Below are 13,170 nucleotides of genomic sequence, written 5' to 3' on the forward strand. Positions count from 1 at the left end.
AACATAGGGTGTGTCTTTTACAAGATGCATGTGTCAACCCCGATAATGACTACGCATAGGTAAAAACAGAAGCATATACGAATCCCGAACGGCGTGCTCGATGGTACTATTCCCTCTTCTATCTGATTCCTGAATGCAGAATATCATGTCCTACTCTACAGCCCACTAACTCACCACGGAATATCCTTCCATACCCCCTGGCTCTTCAGCACATAGAATAGGGGCGTACTCTCACACTTCCCCTCCCCAGCTAACCACAACCACCAACCACTTATTAAGATCTCCCCAATAACTGAGCATCTGCTATACCAACGGCTCAACGGTCTAGATAAACCGACAAACAATAGTCTCAATAGTCGATCAACCCAATATTCAATAGTCAACCTAGCCTTGTGGAGAATGCCCCGAAAACGGTCGCATGCCGGATAAACTTTGTTTAAATTAAGTGCGCTAGTAGTGGGTTCCCCCCCGGACTGATATTTGGGAACGTAGACTATCTAGTATCTACTAATTTACTTGCCAAGCAAACTTTGCTGTTCGTTCCGCGGAATTGGGATTGCGTGGTCTGATCTTTGAAGGCAAATAAATTAAAGTATGATGGTACAGGGGGTAGTTGGACTATTGACGGAGATATTGCTGAGACAGGCATAGGGTGCAAACTCTCTTTTTTGTTTATTGTTTTATAGTGACATTACCACGTGTGAATAGATCGCTAAATATTAAGTTGCGGAATCCTCCAATCCTTCGCTCTTTAGTGGGGCTTTGGTATGTGGTTTATGTAGGTGAAGCTGTGTGTGCCCTGAACGGTAGGGCATGAGAACTACCTTGAAGATGTAGAGCTACCTACCTTGTCGCTCGAGGCGGTCCGGCGCATCGCGATGATCTTCTCGCGGAGCAGCTTCTCGCGTAGTTCGGAGCTGGAGATGCGTACACGAGCTGCGTTATTGGAGGGAACAGCAGTCTGCAATTAGGTGGTTAGTTTGGGTGTGAGAGGGGCAGAGCAGAGTTGTGGGCATTGAACGAACTTAGGAAACCATAGATTTTGTGTGAAGAGGACCCTTAGAAATCATTCACCCACCTCAGTGGCATCCTTCATCTCGTGGTCGCTCGAGCTTGGCTTCTCAGCCGGCGGTGGTGATCGTTTGGCGGCATCCTCGTCTTCATCAGCCATCCTCTTTCGCTTATCACTGGGGACGGATACGGAGGACGTGTTGCGCCGTCTCCGTGCAACTGGGGCATATCTCTCAATGGACCGACGCCGCTTCCTATCCCTCATGCGACTGTGGCTACGGCTGCGACTCCGACTCCGACTGCGGGAATCCTGGCTGGCGCTGCGGGAACGGCCTCGACTGCGGCTGCGGCTGACACTCTGGGATGAGTACCGGCGTCTGCGGGTGTCATTGCGCTCTCTGCTGCGACTCAAGCGACGGTCGTCACGGGACTTGCGGGCCTTTGCAATATCAGCGGTGGATTCTTTCTTATCATCTCGTGAAGAGTAATGCGATGATCCTCTGCGTCTGGTGCCGCTACCATCCGACCCTTGCGACCTCGAACGGGACCTTGATGCCGAAGAACCTCTTCTCCTGCGCCGGTCTCTGTGGACAGGTGAACGCGATGCACTGCGGGAAGAAACGGATCTCCGTCTCCGTCGGTCTCTTCTGGGACTACGTGAGCGTGATGATTCACTGCGGGTATTGGATCTTGCACGATCACCGTAATCAGGGCTGCGTCTCCTGGGCCTCCTGCGATCACCGCGGTCCGGGGAGACAGAGCCGCTAATTGACCGACGTCGTCGGTTCCGGTCGTTGCCAGGATGGCGCCGACGTGGTGGAGGCGAGCGCGAGGAAGACACGGAGCGAGAGCGAGAGCGACTGGGCGAACGGGATGGCCGACGGCCTCGACGAGAGCCTGAGGGCACGTAGGAGTCGAACTCTCGTCTGCCAGGCGGACCTCGGAAACGGTCACGGCTGCGCTGTCGCGGAGGCGACCGACGTCTATCAAAGTCTCGACCACCGCGGCCACCGCCTCTTCTTCCTCCCCTTGTGCGCTCAGATCGTTCTCTGCGTCGAAGGTCTTCAAGTTCTCGTTCTCGTGCGCGCTCCTGTTCCTTCTGTTTGCGGGCTTCTTCGGCGGCTCTTTCCGCTTCGATCTAGATAACGAGGACGTCAGCGCGAGACCAGCACCCGGATATCCGTAATATATCCCACCTTCTCTTGGATAAGCTCCAGTTTCTTTGCCTCCAGCAACTCCTTGGGCACACCCTGGGGGTTTTCCTGGGCACTCAAACATAGCGACCACAGCTCCTTGCAAAACTTGCCAGTATCTTTATCGAGGAATCCAGTGAGCTGAATCTGCAGGGACTTGATATCGGGCTAAGATAATGCAAAGTGAAACCAGTTAGCTTGGATGGCTGAACGCCAGGTAAAACATAGCAAATCAGCATGGAAGGCCAAAGGTAAAAGGTTGTACATACAAACCGCGACCCTTCTAAAAGGTTAAAGCAGAGCTCAATAACGACGTCATCTTCATTTCCCAGGATCTCGGAGATCTTTCCAGCAATCCATCTGCAATAATTTAAAAGTGTTAGCTCCAGACCCGGGTGATAACAGCACCTCGCGATAAGACTTAGCTGGGGCTTTTGCAACGCACTTCTTCATCACCTCAATGTTGACCTTGGTCATGTCCACCTTCCGGCTGAATTCCGGAGGAAATTTGGTCTGCTTCAGCAGCTTGGCATCCACACTTGTCGCCATGGTTTCTAGTCCTAGCTCAAGAGAACCAACAGCTAATGAGGAGTCGACAATAGGTGCAGCGACCGGCGCGTGAACAGCTGCGGTGGTGAGCCAGCCACGAGACTGCGGGTTGGGTGTTTGTCGATGCCCGAAGGCCGGAGTCGCAGTCGGACCGAGGATAGCTTCAATCTTGCCTTTTTGGGAAGTTGATATCACTACTACTAGTTACCTTCTCGAGTATTCAAGTGTTACTATCTCTCAATGGCCATTGGAACGTCAAGCCAGTACTTCTCCTTTAGAAAGCTTCGAAGTACTACTAATCAGCTCTAGTCATTACTGGGCATGATTCTAACTCTATATCCTCAACGGTGTGGGATGTCACTGAACCTCTGCAAATCTTCATACTGTAGCCATGGTCCCTATTGATATTCAAATATTATATACACCTTCTCCACTGAACAATGGTCGAGATGGCGCCAAAACACCTCCTCTGCTTCAGGATCACTCATGTTGAGACCCATGTCATTACCCCAGGGCTTTTTGTGGAGGTGGTGCTGATAAGGAGGGGTTAGTATATTAGTATTCCCGCTATAGAGGAGAAAACAACACATACCAGGCAATGAAGTTGATGAAAAACGTCGAGTCCAACCATATGCATGCCTGGCTGAGAGGCAAGTGGAATAGTAGGATTAATTAGCTTGGCCGCGTCTCACTGCGGGATCTTGATGGTCTCATATGTTCCAAAGGGGGAAAAAAAAAAAAAAAAAAAAAAAAGAAAAAAAAGGAGCCAAGCTTGGTAAGAGCATTTCGATATGGAAGTTTAGAGGTAGAAGTCAAGGTGCCATCCAGTTGTATAAGTCATCCCACGCTTTATCATACGCGTCACTAAAAGGGCCCATATATGGGGTTTTAGCAGATCCGGAGCCGCTGGTAAAGGTCACGGTCTCATAATCTATGATCTGGTTCGCTGGTGCTATTTCGCAAGATCAATATGTTAACCAGTGATATTAGTCATTGAGTTTAACAGTAATAATCCGAGAAAAACTTTGTCCAATTTAACTTACGATATGTAGGGTTTGGAATGCAAATATCTCCTGAACCTTGGATGATATAGAACAGATTGATAAGATTGAAGAGGAGGCTGATCCCCAGTGGCATATAAAGAAGATATCTTGGGACCGGGAGTCGGTCAGGGCTCGAATGAGGAGTCTCAGTGCATCCTAATAGACCCCCCGATCCATCGTCTTCAGGTGCTTCTTGATACTTGGACTTGCTCATTGCGAATACCCCCCGACTCTCGAGGCTTAGGGTTGCAGGATGACAATAGAAGTGAAAAAGACCGCGTGATAGAGTCCCCCTCTCAAGCGGCGACGGTCCACGAATATCTCATTTTCTTTGGACTCATTGTTCTCCGGGGCAGTCAACTGACCATGCTTTATCCCCCGCACATCGGGGAATACATATCATCCTACGGGATCTGGATAACTCGGTAGAAGCCGAAGCTAATGCATTACTCCATTCGATAGCCTACGTGGTGTAACCAGGGTATTGAAGGAACCAATCCGGCGTTCTGCAAGTGTGATATTGCCATCATATAATTAGAAAGAATCAATAACAAAAAAAAAAAAAAATTAAACTAAAATTGAACAAAGGACTATACGCTTCTATTATGGACTATCAACTATGTTGACACAAAGTAGCATCCTTGCATGGTAGAGGCCGTTTGTATCAAGATCCCATTCCAGCATAGCCTTCTTACAAGTAACTATGTTACTATAGCTGAATTCACCCCGGAAAAGGATTCTCTTATGATAGTAAAGAATGCAGAATTTGGTGTTTCGAACCTGTCACGATACAATGTCAAGACCTGACCCTTCCACGCATTGAATAGTATGCTAGATGTAAACACATAATTACGTTTGATGACGATAGGTTTTGCTCTCATATCGTGGTTGCATTGTCTTAAGCTAGTTATGCCATTCCAAAGGCCCAGAAGCAGCCTTCGGAAGACGGCCTACCCTTCAGCTGAGCGAACCACTGGAGGGATCGAATGAAGGGTAACAAGACCAATTCAGCCAGTGGTGGAGGAATTATTACCTATATTATCAGATAGCACGTTTCACGGAATCCTCTGATTAGACGACTGGGAGTATTAGGCCAACCTTAAATTTGCTGATTTTTGTCAGGATGAGGGCCAGATAGTAATAAGCCGCACTTTTGCCTGCAAGCATATGTGACCCATTAGTCCGCTTTGATTGACCAGTAAGTTTCTAGTAGCAGTCAGTGGAAGAAGATCATGACCATACTTATGTTACAGGTACTATGGAAATGCACAGCCCAGGAGGTGGGGAGGATTGTCTAGATATGTGGGACTGCAATGATAATCCATATTTCTAATTTACAATAGTCAGGTGTAAGCTGGTGTGATATACAATCAATCGATAAATGGACAGATTAAAGAGAAACATTGATAGTACATAGTAGATAATATAGTTCAGTACACAAATCTAGTTCTTTTCTTCTCCATTTGCCTTTTCACCTGTCAACTTAAGAGTCAAAATTTAATCGCCTGGTGCCTGCGCCTCTTCCCCTTACCAAGCTCTTGACTTCTGATAATAAATCGAACAAGACCTGGGTAGTAGTATCAAGGGACATCCGAGATGCTTGGAGTACACGCTACATAATGCAGTGTAACCCACACATATCATACCCTATCTTCCCACACCTGTAAGCTAAGAGTATATACCCTTTCGGTCTGCTTGAGTGAGCAAACAAATTTATTGTGTAGAGCTTCTTCTGCGCGAATACCGTAGACAAGACTTGAAAACAGGGTTATTGTCCGGGTCTTGGAGGAATCCTTATTGGTAGGTGGGTAAAAGTGTCGAGCGGCGGCGAATAGGTTATCCGAGAAGAAGTAAACATTACTACACTATTGCGATGCTGCATTCAGAGAAGCCCAATGAGTGGACAAGAAAGACTTCTCATTCACTAGTTGCTCGCTGCTCCAACAAGCCGACTTCCTTCTAACTGGCTGCATCCCCTCAAGAGGGGTGTTCATCCCATTTGTTCGTCATATCATCCTGGAAAGGGCCAGTAAAAAGAACTGGGCGTAGCTTTAGTTTGATTCTGTGCCACTGTGACGACATGCATAGTCTTACTATTGTCGATCATCGCTCTGTTCCCCTCTTCAGACATCTGATACGGACTGATCCCCAGTACCTACAGATCACCTGAATTGCTCGTCCAAGGCTGCATGATGATCAACAGTAACACGAGGCCCTTTCAGCGATGAGGAGTTATAGGCACTTCGGTGAAAGTTTCGGGATTAGAAATCTGAAGTCATGGGTCTCGCCATTTGGTCAGCTCATGTATAAAAGCCGGCCTGGAGTCTTTCCTCATTCAGTGCAACAGATACAAACTGACTTAGTCAACACAGTCAACTTAACCTTCTTGTTCTTTGAGTCTTAGTCTACTTGTCCTGGTATCTAATCTGTATTTACTCCTATCATCCAAGATGAAGTATATCTTTACTACTCTGTTACTGGTCTCCGCGACCCTGGCCCTGCCGACTGTAAGTAACAGAATGTGAACATATTCTATATAGTAGTAGCCTTTTGTCTGCTACTCATGTATGGGTTCAGACAACTCGCTAATGCGGTGCTTGACAGGATTTCTCGAGTCAGGAGTCCACCACTGCCGCGACTCAACAAGAAGGTATAGGTGCCAATCCTGTTGGTCTGCTTGATGATACCCTTGTATGATATCCTTTTTCTAAGAATGATGGCCGGTCAGCTAATCATAGATCTGTGAAAGGGCCTCGGTCGACGTGGAGATCTAACTAGTATCCAGTCGTCTGCCAAGCGTGGCAACCAGGTTGCTCGGCAGGATCCTGATGACTTCGATCCAACCTCAGATGGGTCATACAAGCGGGCTAGTCAGGATGCCCAGGAGACTCCTGCAGAATATTTCCCACCTCTGAAGGGCATCATAGCTGTATGAGATCACTCATCAAGTATGATAATTAGCTTGCTGACAATAGATTCGTAGAAGGGCCCTGGTGGGATAGGAGGTATTCTAGGTGTATGAGACCCCTTGTCAATTGTGGTTGATGAGCTTGCTGACGCTAAATCTGTGAAAGGGTCGGCCCAGAAAGCCAAACACTAGGCGTAACAACCAAGATGCCCAGGAGGCTACTGCGAAAGACTTTGAAGGTCCTTTTGGTCCGGGCCTTCCGAATGTATGTGATCCATGAGCGGAATGAGTAAACAAGCTTGCTGACAAACTGCGTGAAGGGTGTTGCATTCTAGAGATCTGACTGGTACTGAACTATCTGTTGGGCGTGAATATCAGGCCAGTAGTAGACAATCTCCTGATGAACCAGTGATGCTGATCACCCGACGAAGAAAACGTGCGGCAAGATCAACAGTCTAGATAGGTCATGTATAGTATACAGAATAGAGAAGGACATTGAATTCCAACTCTTTCTTCTAGAAGCAAGTACCGTAGCCATCTTTAAGTGAATTCTCTGCAGGCTAGAAACCAAGCCTCCCTTAATTCCTCAGACGGAGATGGAATTTTACATAAGTTGTGGCCCTACCCAATATTAAATCAATAAGGCTTCCTACCAGGCGTAGCTTTCTAAGAAGTCATAGCACCTTCGGAAAGTCAATCATGCATATTTAAGTTCCCTTGTAACAACATCATATAGCAAATCACTGATAACGCCAGCCCGAATAGAAACATCCTTATACATGAGAGAGAAAAAAAGAGGATTCACAACCCGCCCAGAACCTAAGGTAGTACTTCTCCCTAATTAGCTAAGTTCCCTCAGGACTCGGGCTACTTCCTCCCTTGCACGCGAGAGCTCCTCATCAACCGTGCCTAGCGCATGACGGGCTTTGAATTCGTAGTGCAAGTCGACGAGTTCTTTTGCGCGACGGAGATCATCATTTCCGTATCTGCCTGGATTCACTTCAGAGCCTGATGGGGTAGTGTCTGTTGCTTTAAGCTCTAGTTGGTCTGTGGGTTGGGGGATTCGCTCATTGACGGTAACGAGAGCGAGGGCGTCATGGTGGTCCTGTAGTTGATCATCAGTTGAGTTGGTTCTTTGATAAGAGGTATCAAGAAGGCATTATTCATAGAAGACTGCTTATATTGGTCCGTAGTATACAAATAGGCCCAGTGATTGATTGGGGTTCAATAGCAAGGGCACATACACAGACGCGTAGGGATGTCAGATCGGAGAGGATCTCTGCTACTTGCATGGCGATTTTGGTTTGGATCACTAGGGAAATGAATGGAATACTGCAACAAATACGATAGACGAGGTTGACAATATGCTCTGCTCTTCAGGATTGATTCAGATGATTATGTACAGACGCAGCGTATAGAATGTAGCTAGCATGCAGTGATAAAACACCCTTCAGGAATTGAGCGGGTGACGTAAGGAACGACGAGAATAACAAAACATTCTCAGCTCATCACAATCTCTACTCACACTTCCAGACAAACAACTGTCTGCACATATTCCTTAAAATCACATTACATTTTGGAATAACTGCCATTATCGCAATCCCACTTACTTCCCCACACAACCCTCTTATCATCCCCAATCATCCGGCTCAACCCTCCGAATCTCGGAGAATCCGAGCCTCTCCGCACGCCCAGCGCGCGGAGCACCTTTCCGTGCGTCGCATCGGCCGAGCTCCGACTGGCCGATTATATTATTATCCGCCAGGCCTCATTGCCTCTACATTCCATTCCCACCCCCTCAATTGTTCCTCTTTCCCCTCCATTCTCGCAAATTGAACACTTCATCATGGCCTCCGCGATCAGGGCCAACTGCAGAAAAGTTATCTGCATTGGCAGAAACTATGCGTATGTTCTATCCTACCACATCCCCGCATGACGAGGTTCCGCTAACGCAGTCTGTCAACCACAGCGACCACATCACAGAGCTGAACAACACCAAGCCCAAGCAGCCCTTTTTCTTTTTGAAGCCCGCTTCCGCTATCCTCTGCCCCGGCGAAGGTCCTGTGCTGCGCCCTCAGGGAACCAACCTGCACTATGAGGTCGAATTGGCGCTGGTGATGGGCAAGACCGTTCGGGATCTGGACCCGAATGACGATAAGGGTGCCTTGGATGCGATTCACAGTCAGTCATGATCCTGTGCTGTTATTCTCTTTGCGGATGACAATGAGCGTCAATGGACTAACTGTGTGTAAAATCATTGCGAATATAGGCTACCTCCTCGGTATTGACATGACCGCTCGCAACGTTCAAGAAGAAGCAAAGAAGAAGGGCCTCCCGTGGACCATCGCCAAGGGCTTCGACACCTTCCTGCCTGTCTCTCAGGAGATCGCCAAGTCGCGTCTTCCCGACCCTCACAATGCTTTCCTCCGCTTGAGCGTTGGATCGCAAATGCGCCAGGCCGACTCCACTGGTCTGATGCTCTACCGGATCCCCAGACTTCTGGCGGAGATCTCCCGTGTCATGACTCTGGAGAAGGGTGACCTTGTCCTGACTGGTACCCCTAAGGGTGTGGGCCAGGTCAAGTCTGGCGATGTCATGAAGGCGTCCATTGAGTATGACGGTAAGGAGCTTGAGGAGGGTCGCATTGAGGTCGAGGTCAAGGACCGTGAGGGTAGATACCGGTACAGTGAGACCTAAATGGCTGTCTTGAGCAAGATATATGTATCAGATAGACGCTGTATATACATACCCTGGTTCTTTTCCAATATAGACTATCTGGAATGAAAAAGTAATTCGGTCTCTCAATGGCGATACATTTCCATAACAATGCGTTCATCCTCCTCATCAGCCGGTACAATGGGTATGTATCTCCTCGTTCTCGGCCTTTTGCGCTGGACCTGCGGAGCATTTATCGACTCGAGTTTGTCATGATTATTGGGCGTTTCGCTTTCCTTGACTGGCTCCTGTATAGGCATTTCCCTGTCCTCCATAACCTTCAGCATGACGGCCCTCAAAGCACTCCAAGACCACCCAACGTGGCTTATCTCTTCCTCGACCAAAGCCCGGATACCAGAGTCATCAAGACCTCGCACAACCGCTCTGACAACCTCACCCTCATCTCTCTGTGCCTGCAATCCACATCGTATCCCCTCAGCAGCAGCCAAATAATCAGCCAACGATCTCCCACCCTGCTTCACGACACCCTCCAACTCCCTCCCAACTTCCTCGGTCTTCTCATCCACCAAAGAAGGCGTCCCCCAAGTAGTATCAGAAAGCGTCGACGACAACCCACTCCCACCAACACCAGGAACCGAACCCATAGGCATTGAATCCGGCACAAGAACACCAGACCCAGCAGAACAAGCCTTGACAACATCCCCTCTCCCCATTCCAATTCCCAGCTCCACCTTCACACGACTCTCTCCCCGTTCCACCATCATATCTCTCACCTCATCCAGCACCCTCACGCGTATACCGTCCTCCATTCCCTCTTGTTCACGAGCACGCCTCTCCAACCCATCAATCCTACCCCGTAGCTGACGATTCTCATTCTCAAGTTCATCAACCCGCTCAACACCAGTTCGTAGATTAGTCTCGAATCGAGCTTCAAGTTCCTTCAGGCTATTCTCTAGTTTAGCGTTTTCCTCGCGTGCTCGTAGATCTAGACGTTCAAGCTTGTGATTCAAATTCCCTATGGTATCATTGGCAACAGCGAGGTCGGCTCTGATGCGATTGAGTTGGTTCACGAGTTGGATGTTTTCGCGTCGGAGTTCGTGGGCCCAGAGGAAGGTGGATGGGTGGGGGGCGTTGGGGTTTGGTTGTCGGCGTGGGTTGTTCATTTGGTATTTGGAGGGTTCTTTATTTAGTTGGGATTGAGTTTCGTGGGGATAGAGTGGTTGTGGGACATGGGATGTGTTGTGGAGGACGTGGAGAATGGAGGATGGAAGGGTGGTATACATAGTATACTATGCTTAGGCTGTGTCTGTACGAAGTAGAGTCCAGTCCCTACAAGTTGGAGCGCCTTCCACAAAACCAAGGGTTGAAGATTGACTATTCAAAACAAACTAATGGAATGGTATGTACCTCTCTTGTCTATACTAGTGAACACAGGTATACAACCAGTCCGAGCCATAATCGTATCTTCGTCCACCCAAAGTGCCTCGAGGAAAAGAAAGCCTGATTGAACTAATCACATTTTTGGCCCGACCTCTTGGTCAAGTATGAACGCAGCATCCTTAACCAACCAGAGAGCGAGCTAGGTACAGAGCAAAGGAAAAAGGTGTGAAAAAGCGTTTCCGGAAGAGAACCATGAATTACAGCAATAAAATCGCACAAGCGTGTCGCATCTCCATAAGCAATAACAGACAAAGGAAACCATAAACAGAACAAGACAGAAACACGCAGACTAAGACGGTTCCCGCTCGCCACTGCTAAAAGAGAAAATGCTGGAGACACAGAAAGCCACTTTTTGAAGGATTCTCCTTTACCAAGAGAAGCGCAACGATGTCAAAACGTCTTTCCCACCGCAGCTCACCCTTGGAGCGTTATTGGCAACTGCATTCGTAATCCGCATCGAGGGACGTTAGGTGATGGTATTAGGGAGTTTAGATGAGGTCTGGAACCACAAGTCAGCATAAACAATACTATGATTATAGTATGGGCCAAGGCTAGCTTACCAGCAACGTTCATGGGCATCTCCTCGATCTGGGTGCTGTAGAACTGCTCAATCTCACGCATCATGCGGACATCGTCAGCGGTGACGAAGTTGATGGCAACACCCTTACGACCGAAACGACCACCACGACCGATACGGTGGATGTAGTTCTCACGGTTGGCGGGAAGGTCGTAGTTGATGACCAGGGAGACCTGCTGGACATCGATACCACGGGCCAGAAGGTCAGTGGCGATCAGGACACGGGAAGATCCGGAACGGAACTCCTTCATGATAACATCACGCTGGCCCTGCTCCATGTCACCGTGCATGGCAGAGACGGTGAAGTCACGGGCAGTGAGCTTGTCGGTGAGCCAGTCGACCTTGCGGCGGGTGTTACAGAAGATGACGGCCTGGGTGATGGTGACGGTCTCGTAGAGATCGGAGAGGGTGTCGAGCTTCCACTCCTCCTTCTCGACAGCAATGTAGAACTGCTTGATACCCTCGAGGGTAAGCTCCTGCTTCTTGACCAGGATACGGATGGGGTCACGCATGAACTTGGTGGTGACCTCAAGGACATCCTGGGGCATGGTAGCGGACAGCAGGGTGACCTGGGTAGACTGGGGGAGGAGCTGGAAGATGTCGTAGATTTGCTCGGTGAAACCACGCTGATTATGTTGTTAGCCAAGGCACATCTTCTCGGGGCCGATCTGAAATGGACTTACAGAAAGCATCTCATCAGCCTCGTCGAGGATGAAGAGCTTCATCTGGTCGGTCTTGAGGACACGGCGCTCAATCATATCGTGGATACGACCGGGGGTACCGACAACGACCTGGGGGCCGTTGCGGAGGGTGTTCATGTCGTCACGGACGTTGGTACCACCAATGCAAGCGTGGCACTCAATGTTCATGAAGTCACCGATGGCGATAACGACCTTCTGGATCTGCTGAGCCAACTCACGGGTGGGAGCGACAATCAGAGCCTGGCAGGCCTTGAGCTCCGGGTCGATCTTCTGGAGAGCGGAGATGGAGAAAGTGGCAGTCTTTCCGGTACCAGACTGAGCCTGAGCAATGACATCGTGGCCTGGGATGCTCTAGTTAGCATAATGGATTATGGGCGACCGTGCGGGGAAAACCTACCGGCAATGATGGGCTTGATGGCACGCTGCTGGATAGCGGAGGGACGCTCGAAACCGTAGGCGTAGACACCTGGAGGTCGTCAGAACATGTTGGCACAGACCCCACCAGGGCGAAGATAAAATTTGTATCACATACCGCGAAGCAGCTCGGGCTTCAGGTCCATGGCGTCGAAGGAGTCGGTGACCTCATCGTAGTTGGTCTCGATCTGTCCTATTGACGTGAAAACTATGGTCAGCTATTTTGTTTCCCAAGTAAATTTCGATGATGGGTTGTGGCGATTTATCTTTTTCTTCTGCTGGCTTGAGAACGAGCCCCATTGTCGAGCGAAGTAGATAGATATAGACCACAAATTCGCTGTGAAAAAAAATGAAGCAAGCGATGTAGGAACACATACCCTCGGGGATCTCCTCCAAACCCTTGTCGTTAGAAGCCATGATTGCGGTGTTGTTGTAAGAAGATCACAGGCGAGATGCTGTGATCGAAGAAGACGGTGGGGTTTTGGGATTAAAACTGGAAAAAGGCTTATTAGCGATAGGCGAGGATGGTGGGGGAGGGCGCAATGCGCAGAGAAACACTGGGAAGAGAGCAACGAACCTGGTAGCACAACTCTCGGGGGATGAGAGATATCACAAAGACTTCAAAAGTCGTAGGGGTGGGAAGAGAAAAGAAGTTCAA

General features: G+C 48.9%; 7 protein-coding genes across 7 annotated transcripts; 2 read left to right on the forward strand and 5 right to left on the reverse strand.

Annotated features, from left to right (window-relative positions):
* Nucleotides 1-751: 751 nt before the first annotated feature.
* BO85DRAFT_366698 (PWI domain-containing protein) lies at nt 752-2,948 on the reverse strand (the record flags this gene model as incomplete). The annotated part of the gene is made up of 8 exons (XM_025655789.1): nt 752-799; nt 848-961; nt 1,079-1,450; nt 1,548-1,664; nt 1,714-2,142; nt 2,208-2,372; nt 2,474-2,564; nt 2,650-2,948. Coding segments are annotated over 8 exons (1,635 nt in total), but the record flags the coding sequence as incomplete, so codon positions are not given.
* Nucleotides 2,949-3,479: 531 nt separating this feature from the next.
* BO85DRAFT_447269 (uncharacterized protein) lies at nt 3,480-4,112 on the reverse strand. Its single transcript, XM_025659685.1, has 2 exons — nt 3,797-4,112; nt 3,480-3,705 (listed from the first exon to the last, which is right to left on the reverse strand). Exons 1-2 carry the CDS (start codon nt 4,008-4,010, stop codon nt 3,566-3,568), a joined length of 354 nt encoding a protein of 117 aa, XP_025518620.1. The 5' UTR covers nt 4,011-4,112; the 3' UTR covers nt 3,480-3,565.
* A 2,134-nt stretch (nt 4,113-6,246) lies between these two features.
* On the forward strand, nt 6,247-7,208 carry BO85DRAFT_476072 (uncharacterized protein; the record flags this gene model as incomplete). The annotated part of the gene is made up of 6 exons (XM_025662756.1): nt 6,247-6,303; nt 6,401-6,487; nt 6,582-6,725; nt 6,780-6,812; nt 6,871-6,969; nt 7,025-7,208. 6 exons carry the CDS (start codon nt 6,247-6,249, stop codon nt 7,037-7,039), a joined length of 435 nt encoding a protein of 144 aa, XP_025518621.1. The 3' UTR covers nt 7,040-7,208.
* Nucleotides 7,209-7,337: 129 nt separating this feature from the next.
* Nucleotides 7,338-8,151, reverse strand: BO85DRAFT_476073 (uncharacterized protein). The gene is made up of 2 exons (XM_025662757.1): nt 7,949-8,151; nt 7,338-7,809 (listed from the first exon to the last, which is right to left on the reverse strand). The coding sequence occupies exons 1-2, from the start codon at nt 7,994-7,996 to the stop codon at nt 7,546-7,548; spliced, it is 312 nt and encodes a 103-aa protein (XP_025518622.1). The 5' UTR covers nt 7,997-8,151; the 3' UTR covers nt 7,338-7,545.
* Nucleotides 8,152-8,254: 103 nt separating this feature from the next.
* Nucleotides 8,255-9,509, forward strand: BO85DRAFT_447272 (fumarylacetoacetate hydrolase family protein). Its single transcript, XM_025659686.1, has 3 exons — nt 8,255-8,609; nt 8,674-8,885; nt 8,974-9,509. The coding sequence occupies exons 1-3, from the start codon at nt 8,551-8,553 to the stop codon at nt 9,399-9,401; spliced, it is 699 nt and encodes a 232-aa protein (XP_025518623.1). The 5' UTR covers nt 8,255-8,550; the 3' UTR covers nt 9,402-9,509.
* BO85DRAFT_509710 (uncharacterized protein) lies at nt 9,376-10,543 on the reverse strand (the record flags this gene model as incomplete). The annotated part of the gene is made up of 1 exon (XM_025664508.1): nt 9,376-10,543. The coding sequence occupies one exon, from the start codon at nt 10,541-10,543 to the stop codon at nt 9,506-9,508; it is 1,038 nt and encodes a 345-aa protein (XP_025518624.1). The 3' UTR covers nt 9,376-9,505.
* A 545-nt stretch (nt 10,544-11,088) lies between these two features.
* tif1 (putative eukaryotic translation initiation factor 4) lies at nt 11,089-12,468 on the reverse strand. Its single transcript, XM_025654806.1, has 3 exons — nt 12,081-12,468; nt 11,381-12,023; nt 11,089-11,319 (listed from the first exon to the last, which is right to left on the reverse strand). Exons 1-3 carry the CDS (start codon nt 12,264-12,266, stop codon nt 11,309-11,311), a joined length of 840 nt encoding a protein of 279 aa, XP_025518625.1. The 5' UTR covers nt 12,267-12,468; the 3' UTR covers nt 11,089-11,308.
* Nucleotides 12,469-13,170: the final 702 nt, after the last annotated feature.

The sequence above is a fragment of the Aspergillus piperis genome (assembly GCF_003184755.1).
Source record: "Aspergillus piperis CBS 112811 unplaced genomic scaffold BO85scaffold_4, whole genome shotgun sequence".
NCBI lineage: Eukaryota > Fungi > Ascomycota > Eurotiomycetes > Eurotiales > Aspergillaceae > Aspergillus > Aspergillus piperis.